A 26562-nucleotide genomic window follows, 5' to 3' on the forward strand; every position below is an offset into this window, starting at 1 on the left:
TATCATTTAGTAATTTTCACAAAAAGTCCGCTGACACATCCAAGATCGCTCTCGTAGATGATATTTGCGCGAGTCAGCGGCTACACGTAGGCTATTTGTGTGCACATGCGCGATCAAACACACCGCATTGTTTTTAGCGCAGGCTCACTTGCACGTGGGGAAGAAATTCAAGATGGCCGCTGTTTTGCCGTTTGTTGGCACTATAGAATCCGACGAAGAAATCGATGTTTTAGACGAAGAGAAGGACAGTGACGATGACAAAGAGGTACATATTAGTGATAAATATTCTTAAATGCTATTTAGACTCTCAAGTTTTACATTCCCACGCTAATCTTATGTTTGTTTTGGTGGTCAATGTAGTCGAGAAAGAAGAAAAAAGATCAGAAATCCAGTAAAAAGAAGGAATCAGCCTTATTCGAAGACGGATTTAAATTTGCTGATGATGACGACTTTGCCGAGAAAACGTGGGATCTTGACCTTGCGATAAAGACAGCAAAGAAGAAAGAAGAATCGGTAGGCATTGTCACGAAGTTCTTGTAGACTGATGTACTTAGACTACTTATCCGAAATAAAGAACTAAACAATAATGCTCTTTTTTCGCTAAATTTTAACATATAAAGATCGTCTCACTCGCTGCCCATAAAAGCAGATATTATCATTGAAGAGTGTAATCCATGTTCGGACTAAACAACAACATTTTGCCGAGAACCCTGTCAATGGCTCTAATGATCAAAACATTGCCGAATCACCAAACATAGTACAAGTAATCTTTAATCTTTAATCTTTAATCTTTAATTGACTTTGCCCACGGAGAAAAAAAAATACACATACATAATACGTTATACATGAGAAACAGAACATAAATACATACAATAACGAAAGGGCAGGGTATCCGCCACAGCTAGGCCAATTACGGCGGACCCGAGTTTAAAATGTGTAAAAGTTACAAGGTCACAAAAACTAAATTAGAAACAACATGAAATTTGGTGCGTTAGCACCCTGGCCCGATTGCAGGTGAGGCAGACAGATTTCCATGAGCGCGGATCCTCTGGATCGTAAGTTATCGAAAGAGCATTTAAGTAGTAATTTAATAAAGCGCGCTTGAAAGAAGCATGGTCAGAGTAGCTAGAACTATTTAACAAATTAGTGAGAGTGTTCCATATTCTTGTACAACGGTTTAAATATGATTTTTGAAAAGCAGAAGTTTTGCATTTGCGAGCGAAGAATTGTGGTGCGCTTGAGTTTGTAGATGATCTCGTAGGACGGACTGAGCGAACTTTGGGAACAATTGATGGATTAATATTGACAAGCCCATTTATGATTTTATAAAAGTATGACATGTCCAAATATTCGTGCCAATACGATAGTGGCAATAATTTAAGTTGAATAAGTCTTTCTTTGTATGTTTGGCTGCATCTAAATGGGAGTCCTAACATGTACTTGCTAGCTCGTCTTTGGATTCTTTCAACTCGTCTAATCAGGTCCTTTGTCTGCGGTGCCCACAGTTGTGTTGCGTATCCTAGGTGAGGACGTACTAGGGCGAGATACATCGATCTTCTTATGTTGGTTTTCTTTATGGATCTTGAGTGTCTTCTAACGAACCCCAGCGTCCTGTTGGCCTTACTACATGCCTCGTCAACTTGCTTAGTCCAAGAGAGGTCGTCTGACATCCAGACGCCGAGATCCTTCTCCGTCTCAGTGCAGGCTAAAGGCAAACCGCCAAGCGAATATGTTTTGAGAACTGGTTTACGCTTTCGCGAAACCCGCATGACTTTGCTCTTTGTTTGATTAAATGTCATGCCTGTCGATGCCGCCCAGCCATTTAGACTGTTCAGGTCAGATTGTAACACATCCGTGTCGTCCGCCGAGTTGATAACATTAAAGACCTTAGTGTCGTCTGCAAATGTCGCAACACTGCATGAGCAAACTGAATCTGGCAAGTCATTTGCGAAGAGGACGAACAGTATAGGACCGAGAATTGACCCTTGCGGGACGCCGGAAGTCACAGGTTGACATGTTGAGACCCCCCCTGGAATAGCTACGCGTTGGCTCCGATTGGTGATATATGATGTAAACCACTTCAACAGATTTCCGCCAAAACCATATTGGACTAGTTTCCGTGTTAGCATACGGTGGCTTACTCTATCGAAAGCCTTTGACATATCAAGGTATACAACATCAATTTGGTTCCCATTGTCTAAGTGAGAGCCAATAGTGTCAAGGACTTCCACCAGCTGGGTGACACAAGAGCGGCCTGCAATAAACCCATGTTGACACCTCTGGATGAGGCAGTGCACCCTCTCTCTTATCTTATTAAATACACAACGTTCCATAATTTTCGACACAACAGACAAGAGTGATATCGGTCTGTAATTTTCAACTTGTTGAGCAGAGTCTTTCTTGTAAACAGGAACGATATGAGCAATTTTCCATTCAGAAGGAAATTTGCCAAGCTTGATAGACTTATTGAAAATCTGACAAAGAGAGGGAGCAATCACAGCCGCGGTCTCTTTTAGTAATCTGACGGGGATGTTATCTGGTCCAGAAGCTTTACTGGCGTCCAGCCCCCTGATAACCGATAATATATCATTTATATCGAATGAAATATTAGATAGCTCGGGTACAGGGAGTGCACAATGTTCCGGGTCAGTGTTTAGGTCTTGAAGAGAATCTTTTAAAAACACTGAAGCAAAGTATTTATTAAATAAATTTGCAATTGCTTCCGGATCATCAGCTGTGGTTCTTAGTGGCGTGGGGTCCTGGGAACCAGTGGGTGGATTTACGGTTGCCATAGAGACGTGAGATGGGAGCCCACGTGATTTGGATTTCTGTTTTAGAACAGACCAAAAGCGTTTGGTGTTGTTTTTATAGTCCCGTTCGAGAGACTGGAAAAAGTTTTCACGACTTTCCCGCAGTGCTTTGAATTTTTCCCTCAGAGACGCTTTAGCAGGGGTCTTTTTTAGACGCCTTCGAGTCGTTTCTTTCTTCTTAATTAGGTCGAGAATAGTTCCATTCATCCAAGGTACTGGATTGCGACCCCTAAGCTTTTTGGATGGAACGTGATCTGCTACGGCAGCCAAAAATAGATCTTTCCAATTTTGCCAGTCCGTGTCAATATCGCTGTTTTCGTTAGAGCTCATTGTCAATTCTAATGCACTGAGAGAGGCGCGCAAGCCATCAAAATCGGCTTTTGTATAGTTGTAGACTGAACGGTGGAATTTGGACGGTGCTTTAACAAACGCAGAGAACTCAAAACAGACCACACCATGATCGGAAAACACTCCTGCTTCATTAGGAGACAATACCTCATTCACACATACTTGATCGGAGGCATTAGTAATAACCAAGTCAAGTATTTTATCACCCCGTGTTGGAAAATGGTTCATTTGTGATAGATAGTGGTCATTAAGAATCTCAGTGAAAGAACGCTCTCTGGCACCTAATGATTGTAAATAAAAGGCTGTAGATGATTTTTAGCCTACAATAAACTTACTTATTTGACTGACTTTTGATAACAGACGTGACTTGAGATCAACGAGCAACATGCTCAGGCAAACAACATGGCGCTTCGTTGAGCATTCAAAACGATGTTTGTATAAACATTGCCGAAACCAGAAGAAATGTCACTTTTCGGTTTTGGTACGGTACTTTTCTTAATATTTCCCAATGCTATCTATCTGCTATCTTTAATTTTTACAGTGGTTTCCATAAACTTGTACAAAAAAAAAACACTAGCCAATGTGAAGTAAAGAGAACAAAGATAGTGTATTGGTGATAAATAAGCCCCTCTGATAAGGTAAACTGTATTCCATGGGGTTACTGGGATATGTAAACCACCAAAATAGTTTCAGTTGAAAAAGGAATATGTACACTTATAAGGAAATCACATAGAAAAAATAAACTATCACATGATCATTTCTAATTTACAATATGGTTATTATGGTAGTCAATCACCTGTATTTGAAATACATAGTTAGGAGTTATAGTTATGTCATCACATCCATCAAATAAACTAAAAACCTAAGAGTTTGCTTTCTAAACGCAAAGTCTAACACAAGATAAGACAAGCGAGTTTTCTAAGCAAAAATAAACTAACTTTTTAAAACCGTTTAACTAAACAATTGAAGTAAGGATGCTGATATTATATGCCATAGATACACAGTCAAACAGGTTTCTTATCTTTTCCGGTTCTACTTTTATTTCAATTTTACAGCCACTTGCTCCAATGCATGTCACGTATTGTGTCAATTTCCCCCCTTTTGGAAACTCAATGATTTTGGCAACTGAAAAAATTATCCACATATCAGGTGTTTGGTATAAATAAATAGCTGAATTCCAAGATAAAAACTTTATTTACCTTTTTTTTTACTTTTGGAGGCTCAAACTCAAAGACAGGCGTACTTAGAAAAAGCAATGGTATAGGCGGTGGTTTGTGTTTTTGATGGGAGCTCGACTGTTTGGAGGATATGGAAGCTCAAACTCGTAGACAGGCGTACTAAGAAAAAGCAATGGTATAGGCAGTGGTTTGTGTTTTTGATGGGAGTTCGACAAAGACAGCGCGATCTGGCAGGAAGAAAAAAACAAACAACCAAAAAATCCAAATTTATAACTCGGGCATTCCACAGAAAGCCCAGGTAATAAGGGAAATTCCTTCTTGTCCCATCCTGAGTATGTGGCCAAGAAATTTTAGGGGGCGGCATTTTATTTCTTCTGTCATGTTGTTTGAACCAGTTTTTAACTCGTGAATGCTAGCAAAGCATTTACAAGTTATTGGATGAACTTCTGTGTCACTCGATTGTCGGATCGATCATCCGTAAACTTTTTGTGGTCTTTCTGTGCTTGAGCAACACAGCAATCCTTAAATCATATATATACTTCCGGTTAAAGCCTAGTACTATAAAAGGGCTATGTCATCGGCCTGTGACCGCTACGGTCATTCTTGAGTATGACCGTAAAGTATATATAAGCTAGTTTTTTTCAGGAACGTCTTCCATGTGGGTTGAGCGTGCGCATGCGCCTTCATCACTGACGTCAGTCTACTATGGTTCAGTTCGAAGCTGTTAGTTTGCAAACAAAACAAGTAAAATGCTAGCAAAGCTTTTAATTCTCTTTGTTTTAGAACTTGCTGATTCGCGTCTCTGGGTTTTCGTGTTGTTTGCTTGAATTTGTGCTCAAAAAGTGAATAGCCAAAACTGCGATTTTTAAGTCCGAGAAACACAATGGAAAAGCCTCTGTTAAGCAGGGTCTCTGTTTGCAGGGTAATAAAAAAAAAGCCTCTGTTAGAAGGACAAAATAGAAGAGGATAGATTTCCTCAAATTAATTAATTCTTCCCAATCAGCTAAACTAAATATCAAACAAAACTCGTACAAACACATGGCCCTCGCTCATTCATCGAATAACGATTTTGCGCCTTTCTAGAATTTTGACATGCATAAAACACATTGTATGACAGTAGCGTGATCAATTATTGCGGGTATTTTAATTTGATTCCGGAAAGAATATGCTGAAATTTGACATGCTAGCAAAAACTTTTCGAACGGTACAATACCAATAGCATTAAAACTAATTTAGTTACTGCTTGATTCAGTAATTCCACGTTAGTCTAGTGGTGCGGATACTTGTCTTGGGCTGCAGGGACCCAGGTTAAATTCCCACTGACAGCATTTTTTTTCTTTTTTTTTATTATAACAATAATGATAAATATTTAATAATTATACTGATCTCGGTGTGTCATGACATCAAAAAGAAAAAAAAGGTGTAAGGACATTTTTGTGTACTCTCAGCATCTTGGATGTGTTCTTTCTTTTATGCACACAAGAAAATAACTAGAAAAAAATTGCATTCACGAGTTGGCTCACAGAGCCTTTGATTGTAGTTGAGGTTATCTTATGAGGCAGAGTATCTAGATGAGAGTCCATCTATTTCCTTGCTTTAATATGCTTTAATAAAGTGCATAACAAACGGAATGATGGACAACTACAAACGGGATTTGACCGAGCTAGTCCCAGACCTTCCACAGGTATCCCAAGTAATTCTCTATCCCCCCCCAAGTCTTTAAGTGTTCCTGTGGTATAACTACTTGTGGAGGAGCAGTAAAGACTGATATAAAATATAACAAAACAACTGGGTTATAAACATGAATGTTCTTTCGTTCCTTAGATTTAAAGTCATTGTTTTAGTAGGCCTTTGTTGTTATGGTCCCTGAGCCTTCTCAAGGCCAGTGGGAGCTTCTTCTCTGAAGGACGTATTGCTGGACTTGCTTCAGCCTCAACAGGTAGCTGTGTGGGACTCTCTGGTTGTAAGTACGCTGTTTCAGGGTTTGATGGTGGCTCAGGTGGCATAGTGCGATCTTCCCTGCCAACTTTGGTCTGACCTGCTGGGGGAACACTTGTAGACCAGGGCATCAGGGCTTCAAGACTTGGCTTGGGTGGCATAATGGGTGAAGGTTTGCTGAGGAATTTGAAATCGTCGCTTAGTAGGCGCCATGGTGGTGCTGCCTGAACTGGTGTGTATTTTCTTAGGAATTTGCGGTTTCTGATGGTGATTCTTCCTGATCCGTCAACTCGTACCACATATTGGTCAAACTGTCTCACTTCTACGACAATTCCTGTCTTGTCCCATCGTGTGGGGTGTGGTCCGGTCTGGTTCTGGATTCTGACATGGTTTCCAACTACCAGGGGAGGGAGCCTTTTGGTATGCTCAGCCCACCTCTCTGATGCTTGCATGTGTCGGTTTCGTAGGGCTTCTTCTCTCAACGCGAGGGTTTTGTGCCAGGTTGGATGGGGGAGATAGTGCCCAGGCAGTATGGGGATGAAATCCTTTATGGGTCTACCGAAGACACACTGAGCAGGAGACAACTTCGTGTTCGGGTAGGGGGTGTTTCGGTACTGTAGAATTGCCTTCTGGAATTCATTGGTGTTCAGGTCCCCATGTGGGTCTGTGTTATTGGTGATCAGTCGTTTGACGGTTTTCACCCCGATCTCCGCCCTGCAGTTGGAGTGTGGGAATGCAACTGAGGATAGGCGGTGATGGACTCCCCAATCTTTCAGGAACTGTTGTGTTGATTGTGCAGTGAACTGTGGTCCTTCATCGGTTGCGCATTCATCGGGGACACCATATGTTGCAAAGGTACGTCTGAGGCATTCAATAAGCCCAGCAGAACCATCCCTTGCTCTTTCAACAATTGGCCAATTAGAATATCTGTCTACTGCTACAAGGTAGTTGACCCCTTTGTAGTGGAAGTAGTCAGCACAGATGCATTGGAACAGGTATGCTGGTAGTGTTGATGGGTACGGTGGGGCACTTGGCTGTGAAGGAGTCATTCGGTTGCAGTGGGAGCACCGTTCACGTAGTGCTGTGATGGCAGGTGTGATGCCTGGCCAGAAGATGGCTGACTCTTCTCTGGCTGTCATTGATGTGACCCCTTGGTGGGCAGAATGTAGCGTTGACAATATCGCATCTCTGAGAGAGGTGGGTACCACAATACGATCTTTGTAGAGGATGACACTATCGATGGTATGGGGGTGCTGGTGGAACCTGTGGTATTCCTGAAGGGCAGGTGGGAGCTCATGCTGGAACTCTGGGAATCCTGATTCAATGATGCTGGTCAGAGTCTGTAAGTCTGGGTCGCTGGTTGTCTCTAGCTTGACACGTTCCCAAGTGACTGCCATTGTGTTGAGGATAGATGAGGCTGATGATACTAGCCCGTCATCGATGCTGTAGGAGCATGAATCTTGTGGCTGTTCTTTGGTGCGGATGCTTGCCAGGAAGGGGTGCCCAGGTAGGCATGCTGAGTGAGGGTCTGTGGGTCCGGTTGGGCGCCTCGAGATAGCGTCTGCAGCTTTGTGTCGTGCACCGGGGATGTGTACCATACTGAACTTGTATCTAAGTGTCTTCTCCTTGAGGTTTCTTAGTCGACCATTGGAGATTTCGTCTAGGGATCTATCCCCGAATACCTTTAGCAGAGGCTTGTGGTCAACTGCAATGATTAAGTTCTTGCATCCAAGGACAAAGAAACGTGCCTTGTCGAGTGTGTCCGTGACTGCTAATGCTTCACCTTCAATAGGGGTGTAGCGTGACTCGGCTGAATGTGTGGAGCGGCTGCCAACGAGTGTCACCTTCCAGCCGCTGCGGCAACAGAAGGGCTCTGTAGAGGGACACTGACAGTGCTTTTGGAGGAGCCAGTTCCCAATGCCAGTCTTGGACCAGTCTGTGGCCAGGCTTTGATTTGTCAAAGATGTGCACGCCATCTTCGATCTCGCTGATGATCACTGATGTGGATTCTTCAAAGAGCTGGTTGAGTTCGTCATTCCACAAGAATTGGATCCCAGGTTTCAGTGACTTGCGGAATGGGAGCATGCGTTCTGTTGCTGCGAAGGCATAAGACACTTGGTTGATCAGACCAAACCAGGAGCGCAGGTGTAGGGAAGTGGCGGATCGCATCGAGATACTTCGTGCATGGGTGCATGCTGTCATTTGTGATCTCGAACCCTGCAAACGAAGACAAACTTGGAGGGGTTGAGGGTTATGCTACATATGTTGCCCGCAGATGTCAAGCCAGTGGTGGAAGCTGCTGCTTATGTCGTCTGCCCACAACGTGTCATCAATGCATTTGATTTTGTCTGGGATGTCGGATACAATCTTGTCAAACCTTCGGGAGCAGCCATCACCTGATGCGATGTATCCTTGGAGGCCGTGTTGTAGCGATACCGTCCCCAGGGGGTGATAAAGGTGGTGAGGTGGCGGTCATCTTCATGCAGAGGGACGCTGTGGTATCCATTCCAGCAGTCAAATACGGTCTTCTTCTTGTTGTGGGGCATGGAGCGAGCTTGATGGAATGGGCTCTGTGTGTGATGGGTCTCGCGTGTAGCATGTAGGTTGAGGGACTGAAAGTCGACTGTTCGGTGTGGTTTCCCATTCTTCTTTGGACACACAACCATGCGATGGCACCATGTAACTGGTTCTCCCACTGGCACGGGCTCCAGGACGCCTAGGGCGACGTCTTGATCCAGACCAGCTTTTACTTCCTCTTGCCAATGAAGTGGCACAGGGATGGGGGTATGGTGGGCCACTGGCTCTGCATCAGGGTTAACCATGAGTCGCATTGGGACACTGCCCATGAGAGGGAGCTGCTGGTGTTTGCACGTGTTGAAAGTGCCTGACTTGTAATGGTTCAGAAGCCATTCTTGTAGCTGCTCTCGGCGAATGAGGCTCAAGCTGCCATTGCGGGTAGCTCGATTGACTTGGGTGTGTGAGTGACCGGCCTGTATCCTGAGGCCACATAGTCATGAGGATGGATGGATATCTTGAGAGGGATGAATGGCTGTGGCTGGGAGGCGCATCGGATCCAGCAGTCGTTCATGTTATTATATAGATGGTGGTCTAGGGAAATGCCATTGAGGGTGTGGTCTTCGCTTGTCACGTTGCACAGGTTGGCGGAGGCGGCCACAAAAGCTTCTTATGGCCTCATTTCTGTCCTGCCTCATGTTGTGTAGCTGCACTCTTGCTACCATAGCATTTTCTTCTCTGACAGCCAGCTTCTCTATTGCCTCAAGGACCTCTTCAGGAGATTTGCTTGTAAGGGAACCACCGGCGTTGCGGGTAAGGTCTTTTCTTAGCTGCTCGTCACAGCATTCAAGAAGTTGGATAACTTTTTCTTTGCCCTTGATATGTGTGGCCTCAACATAGTCTAGCCATCTGGTTGTGAAGTAAGACCACTCTTCACTTGTCCCTGCAGTTGTTATCGTTGGTCGTCGGACCTTCTCGACTTTGGTGGAACTGTAGTTGGCCTGGGCTTCAGGAGTAGTGTGAGAGCCTTTGGAGTGTACTGTGATGAGAACAGCTGCCAGCTCGTCTGTAACATCATCGGTCTCGTATTCACATGATGGAAAAGGGCATTTGTAATTTGGCATGGCTGTAGGGGTGTTTGAGGAACGTTATTTTGCTTTGTTGGGTGTGTGGAACTCGTTTGAGGTCTTGGCAGGGTCCAAAATGGCGGCTGTGGAAAATCCAAGATGGCCGCCGTTACGAATTGTCCTTGTTTTTTGCTGTTCTTTGCCAGTTTTCTTTGTGGAATGGCTTGATTTTCTTCCTAAGAAGTAGCTTGATGTCTTCCTTGGGTGTCTAGTTGTCCATCATAGTCCATCTATTTCCTTGCTTTAATATGCTTTAATAAAGTGCATAACAAACGGAATGATGGACAACTACAAACAGGGTTTGACCGAGCTAGTCTCAGTCCTTCCACAGGTATCCCAAGTAATTCTCTAGTATCTTCCATAAGCGCCCATTTTGAAAGGTACTGATCTAATCATGTCCGCATTTACAACTTGCCAGCCCCCAGATCATAAAGTAGGGCAGCCTTCATGTTGCTGTTGTACAGTTTCAGCTTGGTCTTGATGCTGTATAGTTTGTGTTTCCAGAACAAACAATGGCTTTAGATGCTGAATTAACAATGTATAAAATTTTATATGACATTAATGCGCCCTTTAAACTAGAACTGTAGTTTGTAATGTCAAGTAATGTCACTGAAGATAGCACTATCGGTCCATAGTAGTTCTTTTGTACTTCCCACAACAACATATCTGTACAAACAAAATTGTCATAAATGCCGACACAACAGACTTCAAGACATGTTGGTAGGCAAAAAAAGTGTTTTTGATTTGATTTTTTTTTTTTAGAAAGTACCAATGATATCTATCCAGGACAAAATATCAAAGAAAAGAGAAGACAGAAAGGTAAATACTGTAACTTTTATTCAAGCTTTTTTATGTGCTTCTCTGGCTGTAGCAAGAATTAAGAATTTATAGGTAATATACAATTATAAGAAACTATTTTTTTATTAAAAACCTCTATGCATCTTTTTTATAGAAACAGAAAAAGAAATTATTAAAAAATGGAGAAAAAGTTGAAGAGAAGGAAAATTCAAATGACGAAGAACAACAGGTTGAAAGCAAAGACAATGATATTGGTAAGTGTAAGGGAGAGACACTTTCCAATTTGTCAGTATTACAGGGATATCTTTTTTTTAAAGCTAAGGTCCAAATGGTTTAGGTCATTTGATAATTGGAGGCTTGCGCACACAGTGACGACTGAATTTTGACTATGGTAACCTCAGTGAAGAATCATGGTAACCACATTCACACTTCTCGGCTGCTCTAACCTCATCAAAAACTATACAAACAACTATAAAAAATACACACAATCCCCATGACATTGCTCTTGCTCTATGCTCTTCACTTAGTCAGATGAAACTACATATATTGAGGAATCCATTTCTCTCTATGTATGTAAAGACTATAAAAATATACTTGAAAGACTGTTTTCGTGAAGAAACTTTTGATCGCTAAATGTTTGCTTTACACGCGAATGTGAAAAAAATCAGACAACTTGCCTTTGGGCAAGTCTGGAAATATTATTTTCACGAAGGAATGTCCGAATGATAAAAATAAATCGCCAAACACATGAATGTGTGAAATGTTGATCAAAACTTTCTTGAGAAATCCATTTCTTTGTTCTTTGTATGTATGTAAAGACTAAAAATATATAGGGAAGACTGTTTTCATGAAGAAACTTTGATCGCTAAGTGAATGTGTGAAAAGTCCAACACTTGTCTTTGCTGGGATTCATTTGCTGTTGTAAATTAACAAAGTTCGGAAAGACTTTTCTGGAAGGAGTGTTTGAATACCAAAAATAATCACTAAACACACGAGTGGTAAAAAGTCCATTTGTTGTTGAATTGCGCTTTAGTGTGTATGCATGGAACACAGCACTTTGTGAAGTTGTGCATTAAATTTGAATAGCAAAGCCTAGGCTTGCAAATCAAAAGCAAGTCATGGGGGCAAACAACACCTTTTGTTAAGCAAAAATGTGTAACTGTACATTTATTAGGAAGACAGTGATCCTCAAAACGTTGAGGCCTTCAAATCAAGAGTTTACCAAGAGATAATACTATGGGTCAGTTTTTAAAACACAGTGAAACAAATTCTGATCCACATTTAAAGAAATGGTTAATCCAAAATGATTTCTTAAATTATTTGAAGGCTTTTTTAGTTTCATGAAACACAAATACTTAGAAAACGTTTTATTGCTAACTATTTATATTCTTGAAGTCTTTCTAGCTTGGGTCACAATTCAGAAATGTCTGCTTACACATTTCAGCTGTTCTGTGGTGGTGATTGAAGTTCAAATCATTCAGTTCAGTAAAGTTTGCTGTGTCTCACACGTGGCGTCCAACTGAACATCAAACCCACTTCTCTTGATATACTGTAAATCAAATCACTCCTTATGTAGATTCAGCTCTTACGTAACGTGGTACTTAACTGTGGATTTACGGCCGCAGCTGTATAAATACAATGTTACCGCGGTCAACGCGGCCGACCGTGGCAGAACCCTTTTTTATGGAAAAATCTTGGACACGGTCACCACAGAAAATGTTGCACTAATTTCAGTCATCACTGTATTATTGACCCATTTTGTTGAAACAGTTTCAATTTTCCATGAAATTTGTTGGTTTTCATGCCAATTGTGGTATATATTTGTTATTGCAAATCTTTTGGTATTTTATCCTGTTTTTTCTTCTTTAATTTGCAGATGAGGCGAGGCCCTCAGATGAAGTCCTTAATGCCTATGACAGCTTAGATGAAGAAGCTGAAGATCGGGTAACAACTTTATGATAAACTGGCTGCTCAGTAGCTGGCACCACGGTGTTATAGTGTGATCATCTCACTACAGTGGCCTCCAACAAAAAATTGGCCAATAAGCATGCAAGAAATTTAAAGATTTAGTAGAAATAATTTACTTTAATCCTTGTGAAATTCACCAATATTTTTTTTTCTAAACAATATATAATATGGAATATAATTGTTATCAAACAGCACAGTACAATTTGCAGTCTGCTGCTCTATGCACAAGTTATTTTATTTGTTCAACAGTTAAAAGAAAAGAAGAATTTCTTCCAAGACCCGCCTCCTCAAGTCCATCACCAGAGTTTCACCAGCATGAATTTATCAAGACCTTTGTTAAAGGTCTGTTAGTTTGCAATAATTGTGAATTTACCATAGTTATTTTATCTCTAAGTTAATTGTGTGCAGGTTACATTCTGTACTATAACTCTTAACAGTGCTTTTGTGTTTTTGTATTTAAGTTACATTCTGTACTATAACTCTTAACAGTGCTTTACTGTTTTGTATTTAAGTTACATACTGTACTATAACTCTTAACAGTGCTTTACTGTTTTCTATTTAAGTTACATACTGTACTATAACTCTTAACAGTGCTTTTGTGTTTTTGTATTTAAGTTACATTCTGTACTATAACTCTTAACAGTGCTTTACTGTTTTGTATTTAAGTTACATACTGTACTATAACTCTTAACAGTGCTTTACTGTTTTCTATTTAAGTTACATACTGTACTATAACTCTTAACAGTGCTTTACTGTTTTTGTATTTAAGTTACATACTGTACTATAACTCTTAACAGTGCTTTACTGTTTTTGTATTTAAGTTACATACTGTACTATAACTCTTAACAGTGCTTTACTGTTTTGTATTTAAGTTACATACTGTACTATAACTCTTAACAGTGCTTTACTGTTTTGTATTTAAGTTACATACTGTACTATAACTCTTAACAGTGCTTTACTGTTTTGTATTTAAGTTACATACTGTACTATAACTCTTAACAGTGCTTTACTGTTTTGTATTTAAGTTACATACTTTACTATAACTCTTAACAGTGCTTTACTGTTTTTGTATTTAAGTTACATACTGTACTATAACTCATGACAGTGCTTTACTGTTTTTGTATTTAAGTTACATACTGTACTATAACTCTTAACAGTGCTTTACTGTTTTCGTATTTAAGTTACATACTGTACTATAACTCTTAACAGTGCTTTAGTGTTTTTGTATTTAAGTTACATACTGTACTATAACTCATGACAGTGCTTTACTGTTTTTGTATTTAAGTTACATACTGTACTATAACTCTTAACAGTGCTTTACTGTTTTTGTATTTAAGTTACATACTGTACTATAACTCTTAACAGTGCTTTAGTGTTTTTGTATTTAAGTTACATACTGTACTATAACTCTTAACAGTGCTTTACTGTTTTTGTATTTAAGTTACATACTGTACTATAACTCTTAACAGTGCTTTACTGTTTTTGTATTTAAGTTACATACTGTACTATAACTCTTAACAGTGCTTTACTGTTTTGTATTTAAGTTACATACTGTACTATAACTCTTAACAGTGCTTTACTGTTTTTGTATTTAAGTTACATACTGTACTATAACTCTTAACAGTGCTTTACTGTTTTGTATTTAAGTTACATACTGTACTATAACTCTTAACAGTGCTTTACAGTTTTGTATTTAAGTTACATACTGTACTATAACTCTTAACAGTGCTTTACTGTTTTTGTATTTAAGTTACATACTGTACTATAACTCTTAACAGTGCTTTACTGTTTTGTATTTAAGTTACATACTGTACTATAACTCTTAACAGTGCTTTACTGTTTTTGTATTTAAGTTACATACTGTACTATAACTCAGGTTCTGTACTGTTATTGTTCTATCCAGGCTGTAAATGAGCTAGGTTTTCTGCATCCAACACCAATTCAGGCATCAACAATTCCTGTTGCGCTGATGGGAAAAGATGTTTGCGCATGTGCTGCAACAGGCACTGGTAAGTACAACCTATCGTGAACATGTTATGTTAGTTAAGCATGTTACATATATCATAAGCATGTTACATATGTCATAAGCATGTTACATATATCATAAGCATGTTACACATGTCAGAAGCATGTTACATGTCAGAAGCATGTTACATATGTCAGAAGCATGTTACATATGTTAGAAGCATGTTACATATGTTAGAAGCATGTTACATATGTCATAAGCATGTTACATATATCATAAGCATATTACATATGTCATAAGCATGTTACATATATCATAAGCATGTTACATATGTCATAAGCATGTTACATATATCATAAGCATGTTACACATGTCATAAGCATGTTACATGTCAGAAGCATGTTACATATGTCAGAAGCATGTTACATATGTCAGAAGCATGTTACACATGTCAGAAGCATGTTACACATGTCAGAAGCATGTTACACATGTCAGAAGCATGTTACATATGTCATAAGCATGTTACATATGTCATAAGCATGTTACATATATCATAAGCATGTTACATATGTCATAAGCGTGTTACACATGTCATAAGCATGTTACACATGTCATAAGCATGTTACACATGTCATAAGCATGTTACACATGTCAGAAGCATGTTACAGATATCATAAGCATGTTACATATGTCATAAGCATGTTACACATGTCATAAGCATGTTACACATGTCATAAGCATGTTACACATGTCATAAGCATGTTACACATGTCAGAAGCATGTTACAGATATCATAAGCATGTTACATATGTCATAAGCATGTTACACATGTCATAAGCATGTTACATATATCATAAGCATGTTACATATGTCATAAGCATGTTACATATGTCATAAGCATGTTACATATGTCATAAGCATGTTACATATGTCAGAAGCGTGTTACATATGTCAGAAGCGTGTTACATGTCATAAGCATGTTACATATGTCATAAGCATGTTACACATGTCATAAGCATGTTACACAGGTCATAAGCATGTTACATATGTCATAAGCATGTTACATATGTCAGAAGCATGTTACACATGTCATAAGCATGTTACACATGTCATAAGCATGTTACACATGTCATAAGCATGTTACACATGTCATAAGCATGTTACATATGTCAGAAGCATGTTACATATGTCAGAAGCATGTTACATATGTTAGAAGCATGTTACATATGTTAGAAGCATGTTACATATGTCATAAGCGTGTTACACATGTCATAAGCATGTTTCGCATGTCATAAGCATGTTACACATGTCAGAAGCATGTTACATATGTCATAAGCATGTTACATGTCAGAAGCATGTTACATATGTCAGAAGCATGTTACATATGTCAGAAGCATGTTACACATGTCAGAAGCATGTTACACATGTCAGAAGCATGTTACACATGTCAGAAGCATGTTACATATGTCATAAGCATGTTACATATATCATAAGCATGTTACATATGTCATAAGCGTGTTACACATGTCATAAGCATGTTACACATGTCATAAGCATGTTACACATGTCATAAGCATGTTACACATGTCAGAAGCATGTTACAGATATCATAAGCATGTTACACATGTCAGAAGCATGTTACACATGTCAGAAGCATGTTACATATGTCATAAGCATGTTACATATATCATAAGCATGTTACATATGTCATAAGCGTGTTACACATGTCATAAGCATGTTACACATGTCATAAGCATGTTACACATGTCATAAGCATGTTACACATGTCATAAGCATGTTACACATGTCATAAGCATGTTACACATGTCATAAGCATGTTACATATGTCAGAAGCATATTACATATGTCAGATGTGTGTTAGTACTTATAACTACTGCATTGTGATTGCACATCTATATATAATAATATGTTATTGACATCATATTAAACAGGAAAAACAGCAGCATTCATGCTACCTATATTAGAGAGACTTCTGTATCGCCCAACACAAAGCCCTGCTATAAGAGTGCTGGTGATCACCCCAACAAGAGAGCTTGCCATACAGGTATAGAGCTTGCCATACAGTTATCAAACTTGCTATACAGGTATAGAGCTTTCCATACATGTATAGACCTTGTCATACAGGTATAGAACTTGTTAGCGATCAAGCTTGTCATATAGGTATAGAGCTGGCCATGCAGATATAGAACTTGTTAGCTATCAAGCTTGTCATATAGGTATAGAGCTAGCCATACAGATACACTGTAGAACTTGTTAGGTATCAAGCGTACCATACCCGTAAAGAACTTACAATAGCCGGGATTTGCTGGTAGATATTATTAAAGAAAATAGATTATCAGCAACTGTTTTAAGTGGCCACAATAGATCTCCTTTCCCTCAGACAAATAATGATAACTCATTAATGCCAGGTGTCTGTTAAAACCCTCTGCTTTGTTTTTGAGTCATACTTACTATCTGTTTGGTAATTGTTATTTTTTTGCAGATCCACTCAGTAACAAATAATTTATCCAAGTACACAAATATCCAAGTTTGTCTGGCAGCAGGTTGGCCATTACATATTTGCTCTTTTTGTTGTTGACCAACAGTTTTATAGTGTTAATGTGCCATATGTATATCATTACCAACATTTCCGTTACCATTCTCTCAACCACCATCAACACCAACATCTCCATTACCATTCTCTCAACCACCACCAACATCTTCATTACCATTCTCACAACCACCACCAACACCAATATCCCCATTACCATTCTCACAACCACCACCAATACCAACATCTCCATTACCATTCTCACAACCACCACCAATACCAACATCTCCATTACCATTCTCACAACAACCACCAATACCAACATCTCCATTACCATTTTCACAACAACCACCAATACCAACATCTCCATTATCATTCTCACAACAACCACCAACATCTTCATTACCATTCTCACAACCACCGCCAACACCAATATCCCCATTACCATTCTCACAACCACCACCAACATTTCCATTACCATTCTCACAACCACCACCAACACCAACATCCCCATTACCATTCTCACAACCACCACCAATACCAACATCTCCATTACCATTCTCACAACCACCACCAACATCTCCATTACCATCTCACAATCACCACCAACACCAACATCCCCATTACCATTCTCACAACCACCACCAACATCTCCATTACCATTCTCACAACCACCACCAACACCAACATCCCCATTACCATTCTCACAACCACCACCAACATCTCCTTTACCATTCTCAAAACCACCACCAACATCTCCATTGCCATTCTCACAACCCCCAACATCTCCATTACCATTCTCACAACCAACACCAACATCTCCATTACCATTCTCACAACCACCACCAACATCTCCATTACCATCTCACAATCACCACCAACATCTCCGTCACCACCAACAACAACATCCCCATCACCACCATTCTCCACCATCCTCCACCATCATTACCACCACCATTTCCACCATCATCAAAATCACCAGCAGCATCATCAACATTTTCACAACCACATCTCCCTAACCACCATCACAACCCAGCAACTGCACAAGTTATCAACAAGTTACCAAAATTACTAAAACTATGTGATATTTTCTGCTAGGTGGTCTGGATCTCAAAAGCCAAGAAGCAGCCCTTCGCAAGAATCCAGACATTGTGATAGCCACACCTGGTCGCCTGGTAGACCATCTACACAACACCATGTCCTTTGGCCTTCAGTCTATTGAGATCCTGGTGCTTGATGAGGCGGATCGAATGCTTGATGAGCACTTTAGGGACCAGATGAACGAGATCATTAAGCTCTCTCCACGTGGGAGACAAACCATGTTGTTTTCAGCTACAATGACAGATGAGGTTAGATTAAGGAATTAATTACAAAACCCTCCAGAAGAGAAAAGTACTGTTAGTGTCTGCCGCACATTTGTGTTTTAGAGCGACCAACAGAACACACCTCTTGAATGGTTTCTACATACAACATTTCTCAATGTCTGAAAAAGATCAAAACATTCATATTGCTTGTGCATTGCCCATTTAGCCAGCATCACACAAGACATTTAGCAAGCATGAATAGATTCAAAAGATGTACAGATTTGAGGACCAATTGTTAAACTTTTCTATCCCTCTAGGTTGAAGAGCTTGTAACGCTTTCTCTCAACCAACCTGTCAGGCTCTTTGTTGACAGCAACACAGATGTGGCCTACAACCTGCGACAAGAATTTATCAGAATCAGGCCAAATAGAGAGGAGGACCGCCTAGCTATTGTTGCAGGTATTTACATTTAATCTTTATGGTATCCCAGCAAAAAGGTGGTAAAAGCTTCCCTAATTAATCATCTGTTACTTGAAGCAAACACTCTTTTACGTCACTTATCAAGATTTCAGTGACAGGCTGACAGTGTAACCAAGGGACATACCCAAGCTCACAGGAAAAAAATACAAATTCTTTTGCATTCATATTCACTGTTATCATATTTATCAGTGTTGTCTCATTCACTGTTATAATACAGTATCTATCAGCATTGTCTCTGTTCAGCGTTTACTCATTCACTGTTCAGCGTTGTATCATTCACTTTTAAGCGTTGTCTCATTCACTGTTCATCATTGTCTCATTCACTGTTCAGCGTTGTCTCATTCACTGCTCAGCGTTATTTCATTTACTGTTCAGCTTTGTCTCATACACTGTTCAGCATTGTCTCATTCACTGTTCATCGTTATCTTATTCACTGTCATCATATCTATCAGCATTGTCTCATTCACTGTTGTCATGTCTATCAGCGTTGTGTTCAAGGACCTTCAGTGATCATTGCCTAGTGTTCCTTCAGACGAAATGGATGGCCCACAAGTTACGCATTGTGCTAGGCCTCATGGGCCTTAATGCTGATGAATTGCATGGGAACCTAACTCAACTTCAGGTGATCCTATTCTACATATAAAGACCACATAAAGATGTTTCCTGATACGCCTAATATGTCTCTTCATGTCCAACAGTAAATACTTTATCTAAATTTTGATAGATTCTCAAAAAAAGATCCTTGCCCTACCTTTTTCTTACATTGTGGAGACATACAAGAACATGAAAACAGAAAATATTCATGTTTTTCCTTTTTCTTTAGAGATTAGAGGCATTGCAAAAATTCAAAAATGGAGAGGTTGACATCTTGGTGGCCACTGATCTTGCTGCCCGAGGTCTTGATATAACTGGCGTCAAAACAGTAAGTGAGGATGAGTCTTTATATAACTGGCTACAAAACAGTAAGTGAGGATGAGTCTTGATGTAACTGGCGTCAAAACAGTAAGTGAGGATGATATGGATTGTGCAGAGCAAACTATTTGACCTGAAATTGCTTTTTTTGAAAATGTGTTTTTTTTCTTGGTCAGAATTTGGCATGTGACCAGATAAGTATATAAAATTTAGTAAAATGTACCATTCTCTAGCTATACTGTACGAGGCAACTGGAAGAGAAACTGTAATTGTTGCACAGCCACAAAGACAATTTGACTTATCCTTGTCTATTTTCCCCCTGTAGGTTATAAATTACAGCATGCCATCTGATGTCAAACAGTACGTTCACAGGGTTGGTCGGACTGCAAGAGCCGGCAAAAGTGGAAGGTGCTTACTGTTGCTGATTTTTTAAATTTAATTAGAACTCTATAATGAACCCTAACTTCATTTATTGTTGGAGGTCTTTATTGATAAATGCTGACATGTCTATGGTCAGAATTAATTAAGCGAAAAGCTTAAGTAGTATTCCAGTCTACAATAGTAGATTGATACCATGTGGACAGTGGGCATGTCTGGTTTCGGCATTTGAAGGGATTACATACTGGTTTCTTGTTCTGTTTCAGGTCAGTGACTCTTGTTGGTGAAAAGGAAAGGAAGGCCTTGAAAGAGGTTGTAAAGAATGCAAGAACAGCAGTAAAAAGCAGAATTGTCCCCCCAGGTAACCTAATATTTATATGATACAGTATGAAGGAGGTCTTGAAGTAATCCAGGTAATCTAACATTTACATGATACAGTATGAAGGAGGTCTTGAGGTAATCCAGGTAATCTAACATTTACATGATACAGTATGAAGGAGGTCTTGAGGTAATCCAGGTTATCTAACATTTACATGATACAGTATGAAGGAGGTATTGAGGTAATCCAGGTTATCTAACATTTACATGATACGGTATGTAGGAGGTCTTGAGGTAATCCAGGTAATCAAACATTTACTTGATACAGTATGTAGGAGGTCTTGAGGTAATCCAGGTAATCTAACATTTACATGTCACAATATGTAGGAGGTCTTGGGGTAATCCAGGTAATCAAACATTTACATGATACAGTATGTAGGAGGTCTTGAGGTAATCCAGATAATCTAACATTTACATGATACAGTATGAAGGAGGTCTTGAGGTAATCCAGGTAATCTAACATTTACATGATACAGTATGAAGGAGGTCTTGAGGTAATCCAGGTTATCTAACATTTACATGATACAGTATGAAGGAGGTATTGAGGTAATCCAGGTTATCTAACATTTACATGATACAGTATGTAGGAGGTCTTGAGGTAATCCAGGTAATCTAACATTTACATGTCACAATATGTAGGAGGTCTTGAGGTAATCCAGATAATCTAACATTTACATGATACAGTATGTAGGAGGTCTTGAGGTAATCCAGGTAATCTAACATTTACATGATACAGTATGAAGGATGTCTTGAGGTAATCCAGGTAAACTAACATTTACATGATACAGTATGAAGGATGTCTTGAGGTAATCCAGGTTATCTAACATTTACATGATACAGTATGAAGGAGGTCTTGAGGTAATTCAGGTAAACTAACATTTACATGATACAGTATGAAGGAGGTCTTGAGGTAATCCAGGTAATCAAACATTTACATGATGCAGTATGTAGGATGTCTTGAGGTAATCCAGGTAATCAAACATTTACTTGATACAGTATGTAGGAGGTCTTGAGGTAATCCAGGTAATCTAACATTTACATGTCACAATATGTAGGAGGTCTTGGGGTAATCCAGGTAATCAAACATTTACATGATACAGTATGTAGGAGGTCTTGAGGTAATCCAGATAATCTAACATTTACATGATACAGAATGTAGGAAGTCTTGAGGTAATCCATGTAATCTAACATTTAAATGATACAGTATGTAGGAGGTCTTGAGGTAATCCAGGTAATCTAACATTTACATGTCACAATATGTAGGAGGTCTTGAGGTAATCCATGTAATCTAACATTTACATGATACAGTATGTAGGAGGTCTTGAGGTAATCCATGTAATCTAACATTTAAATGATACAGTATGCAGGAGGTCTTGAGATGATCCACCAATTTTTTTCTGTGTGGCTGTCAAGTCACCCGCATTAGGCAGGTGTCACAAGATTTTGGACCTTATCAAAAGCCTATTTTTTGTGAGAATGTTCCCACAAAACATTCTCTGTATTCACTCGCATTGGCTCTCTAGGGTCTTTTTTTTTTTACTGTATTTCACCGATTTCACAAGTTGGATTGACAGCTATGATATGGTGGCTACAGTAACTCTAATCATAAAAGTATATGTGGGCAACAGTGGAGGGGGGTATGTAGCATGACTATTAGCAACTGTATCAAGATTACAGTGGAGGGGGGGGTATGTAGCATGACTATTAGCAACTGTATCAAGATTACAGTGGAGGGGGGGGTATGTAGCATGACTATTAGCAACTGTATCAAGATTACAGTGGAGGGGGGGGTATGTAGCATGACTATTAGCAACTGTATCAAGATTACAGTGGAGGGGGGGTATGTAGCATGACTATTAGCAACTGTATCGAGATTACAGTGGAGGGGGGGTATGTAGCATGACTTTTAGCAACTGTATCAAGATTACAGTGGAGGGGGGGTATGTAGCATGACTATTAGCAACTGTATCAAGATTGACAATTTTTTTCTGTGCCCTAAACGTTGACCTTTACAAACATACAAGAAACGTTATTGGTTCTCAATGACTGTGGAAAAATCATACACTAATACACTATGAACATGATCTTGAACTCAGCCCCCTATGGGCTATTTTATACTGATTCGCAACTGAAATCAGCTGAACTGATTTGTGATTTAATGGTATAATTGTTTTTTGTTGGTGCTTCCAGAAATAATTGAGAAATACAGTGGCAAGATAGAGGCCCTGGAACAAGACATAAAAGACATCCTCAAACAAGAGGAAGAAGAAAAGGAGGTGTGTACGTAATTTGGTTTATGGCTAGTGTTTTGCGAAAATATATATTAATTTGTCATTTAAGAAAAAATAAGCAAAACAGTGAATTTATGATGGACTAGTTAAGCAAAAGGTCTAAATCTAGCACTTCCATTACTTCAACGCCCCAGACGTCCATAAAATATAGGCTCAACAAATGCAAACTAAACATCACCATGGATTCATCCAAGGCATAGACGACATTTAAAAGCGCATCTAAGTAATGTAATAGAATTGATTCCATTGTCAAAATATCAACCTTGATTTCTTACCAATTCTTAAACAAATGCTTAAACTCAGAAATATTTCTTACCAAAAAAATGCCTTACTGCAAATAAAGGCAAGCAAACACAGATCAAGTCACAAATAGATACCTCTATTGCGCTCCGTCAGGTCCCATTTTACAGCCATCAGCCACAATAATCAATGCTAAGACCTCCATTAGAAGCGAGTCGCCATCTTTAGGCTATATTGCATGCCTGCACTGCATCATGTGAGTCTTGAAAACATCTTCACAGAGAGGCGGGCAAACTCCCCCCCTATTATCATAACAGTTTTTTTTTTATAATTCTCTTTGCCCTAAAGCCAAACACAACATTTCCAGGTCCAAGGAACCCAAAATAAGCCAGAAAACAATTTTTGAATAGCAAAAGATGTTCCACATGAGGCCATTCACTACATAATTCCATTCTCGCTCGTTAAAACCCGAACAAGGAATTATCCTATCGAATCAACCTCAGCATGCAAACATCCATAAGCACAGCAATTATTATGCCCAAATAGACTTCATGACGCCCTAAGGCACTCTCCAGATGTGAAAAAGCTGTAATTTTTAAGCAAATTACAAACAAAACTGTTGTAAGCAACAGGCTGTATGTAGTAGTGCCATCGCTAGACAGTTAAAACACTGCGTGCATTGTTGGAAACTTCAAGGCATACTGTCTTGGGTCAGCGGTAGCTTAACTTAACTGGTAGTGTACCCAGGATTGAAAGGTTTAGTTAAATTTTTCATTGTTACTGAAGCCATCAAGGATGAATAAATCACTGAAAAGGTACTCATTTATTACAATCACTTGTTCTTTAGATGCGTATATCTGAGATGGAAGTGAACAAAGCACGTAACATGCTTGAACATGAGAAAGAGATTTTCTCTCGTCCTGCACGTGTTTGGTTTCAAGACAAAGAGGAACTCAAGAGAAAAGGTAGCACTTAAATATCCAAATACATCAGGCATTAACATTTTATGCAGAAAAGAAAAAAAGCAACTAGGGCACAACATTGCTAGAACCCACCTGGAGCTTTTCTTTTTTCTTTTGTGAGCGAAACAGGTGGTCTCCTTTCTCCCCTTCATCCCCAGTTTCCATACTATGACATATACTGTAGTACATTTTTTATAATATCCTCTAACTGGGGAGGTGAGACGACTGGCGATGCAATTTGATGCTTTATCTACTTGAAGAAATTCAGGTCTATCCCAATCAAGAATTTTACTTCTTTTCCTGATTAGTGTGTATGTATATGTATTTTCATGATAGATGTATGTTGGATTCTCCTATTTTAGATACATCAGCCCACTCCCCTAAATACATTTGTTCCAAATTTGTATTTTTTTGGGGGGAGGGGGGCATGAGAAATGGGTTGCAAAAGTGATAGCGTGAAGCAAGACCCTTATTTGAAAACCCTTTGCCCAATCAGAGTGCAGGGATTCCATTAATGATTTGTACCCCAACAGGTCTTGGCTTTTCTTCTCTCATTTGGTGTTGCTTGCAAAGGTTCCTTTGTTTGTTTGTTTGTTTGTTTGTTTGTTTGTTTGTTTGTTTGTTTGTTTAAAAAAGTTTCCCTACAACAGTACTTATGTTGTTAAAATGTTATGCTCACTATTTAGCAAACGAAGAGACTGGTATTGTTCCTGCAAAGAAGAGACCAACAAAAGAAGTCAGGGCTGTAAATAGGGAAATCAAATTGTCTGTAAGTTAATGATTTTTTTCCTGATTTCAGATGTGAATGAATGTTGGGTACAGCATTGTGATACAGCAACCAACATAATCGTGATAATTGAACAGCATGTAATGTAACATAAGTAGAGTTACAAAAAACTGCAGGTTGTGGAATTGTAGTTTGGTATATTAAATGGATACAGTAGATCAATGTTAAGCTTTGTTTACTAGTAACATTGGACCTTGTTCAATTTGTTATTGAAGGAGGAAGAGAAAAAAGCAAAGAAAGAGATGGATTACTTCAAAAGGGAGGCCAAGAGATCGAGGAAAAAGAAAAAGCTGTATGCTTTCCCACCTACTGACCCACAAGACTCCCTTCCCAAAGGTAACATAGTGATAATGGCAGTGATAGTGATAATGGTAAACTTACCCTGTCTTTGTGGAGAGTGAAGTTATGTAATCTTACCCTGCCTTCTCGGAGAGTGAACTTATTTAATCTTACCCTGCCTTTGTGGAGAGTTTACTTGTGTAATGATACCCTGTCTTTATTTTTTGATAAAGGACGGTCAAAAGGCAAGGAAAGCAGGTTGATGGCATTCGACAAAGAGTTGACAGACACCAGCAAAAAGGCTCTGAAGCAATTCAGAAAAGGGTAAGAAGCAGGAGATACAAATCTTCATTATTATGTTATTATTATGTATTATTTTTTTAAATGTCATATTGTATAATTTCTCTCAATTTTTTAGCGATGGACCTGAACCAAAACAGAAGATAAAGAAACCTGGAAGATTCAAGTCCAAGAAAAAGTGAGTTCTGCAAATTTTCAGATCTTTGGGTAAACAGCTTTTCTTGCTTAATCTCATTTGTGCTATTTGCCTTTTCTAGGTTCAAGAGAAGATGACAAACAAGGCGTTCTTGGATGAATATTTTATAAGTAACAGTGATCACAAGAATCTAAATAAATAGACTTAAATAATCTTACAAATCTTACAAAATATTCAGAAGCGTGTCCTATTAGATTATGTCTTTGGCCAATAAGGGCAAATATAGGTATTTATTGTTGACTGAAGTTTTTCTTTATATGTCGATAAATTGACCAGAGAGAGTCCTTTGAGATGGTATTAGCTCAGCGTGCACATCTCGTTACATGGAATAAGTAATGAGAGTGAAGTTTTCATGCTCACGCTTAAAATTTCTTATCGAAATGGTTTCCGAAGGTCGTGTAGATGACTTTACGCGAGATTACATTACGTTTCTAGGAGTATACAAGCACAAATCTAACAAATATAATGCAAAAGTTCAAAGTCTCGGGTAAAACAGTTTACCGGATTGTAAAAGGAAGATCAAATAAGGCTAAAGAAGGCTAAGCCATGACTAATGTGCGTGACATAAGTCACGCGGCAAAATTGAGCATGCTATTTTTAGAAGCTTCTAACTTTGGAAGCACCGAAATTACATACTAAAAATGTCATCTAATGTCGCCTAAAAGTTGCAAAACGAAACGTAAATAACCTCGCTTGAGTTGTTACAGCATTTCTCTTGCACTTTTAAGTGTTCGTGTTGACAATAATATTATCGGTCTTCACCGTAATTGATGAAAAGTGAATGTATGTATTTTACTCTTTAGACCGTTGACCGCGAGTTCCGTAGAGTTAAAAAAAAAAACCTTGGCGGTGTCAAA

At 39.1% G+C, this 26562-nt stretch overlaps 1 protein-coding gene across 1 annotated transcript; it reads left to right on the forward strand.

Annotated features, from left to right (window-relative positions):
• Nucleotides 1-107: 107 nt before the first annotated feature.
• On the forward strand, nt 108-26562 carry LOC5510863 (probable ATP-dependent RNA helicase DDX27). The gene is made up of 22 exons (XM_048721029.1): nt 108-265; nt 361-513; nt 10678-10734; nt 10868-10967; nt 12590-12657; nt 12931-13023; nt 14585-14690; nt 16600-16712; nt 17151-17211; nt 18297-18547; nt 18820-18961; nt 19468-19604; nt 19806-19904; nt 20220-20302; nt 20539-20633; nt 22841-22926; nt 24029-24146; nt 24830-24912; nt 25146-25266; nt 25443-25533; nt 25628-25687; nt 25767-26562. Exons 1-22 carry the CDS (start codon nt 173-175, stop codon nt 25780-25782), a joined length of 2226 nt encoding a protein of 741 aa, XP_048576986.1. The 5' UTR covers nt 108-172; the 3' UTR covers nt 25783-26562.

This window comes from Nematostella vectensis, chromosome 13, assembly GCF_932526225.1.
Source record: "Nematostella vectensis chromosome 13, jaNemVect1.1, whole genome shotgun sequence".
In the NCBI taxonomy this organism is placed as follows: domain Eukaryota; kingdom Metazoa; phylum Cnidaria; class Anthozoa; order Actiniaria; family Edwardsiidae; genus Nematostella; species Nematostella vectensis.

Coding starts and splice junctions, on each gene's coding strand:
- LOC5510863 (XM_048721029.1), top strand. CDS start 173: ATGGCCGCTGTTTTGCCGTTTGTTGGCACTATAGAATCCGACGAAGAA. Junction 17,212..18,296: donor CCAAGTTTGTCTGGCAGCAG/GTTGGCCATTAC, acceptor ATTTTCTGCTAG/GTGGTCTGGATCTCAAAAGC. Junction 24,913..25,145: donor ATAGGGAAATCAAATTGTCT/GTAAGTTAATGA, acceptor TTGTTATTGAAG/GAGGAAGAGAAAAAAGCAAA.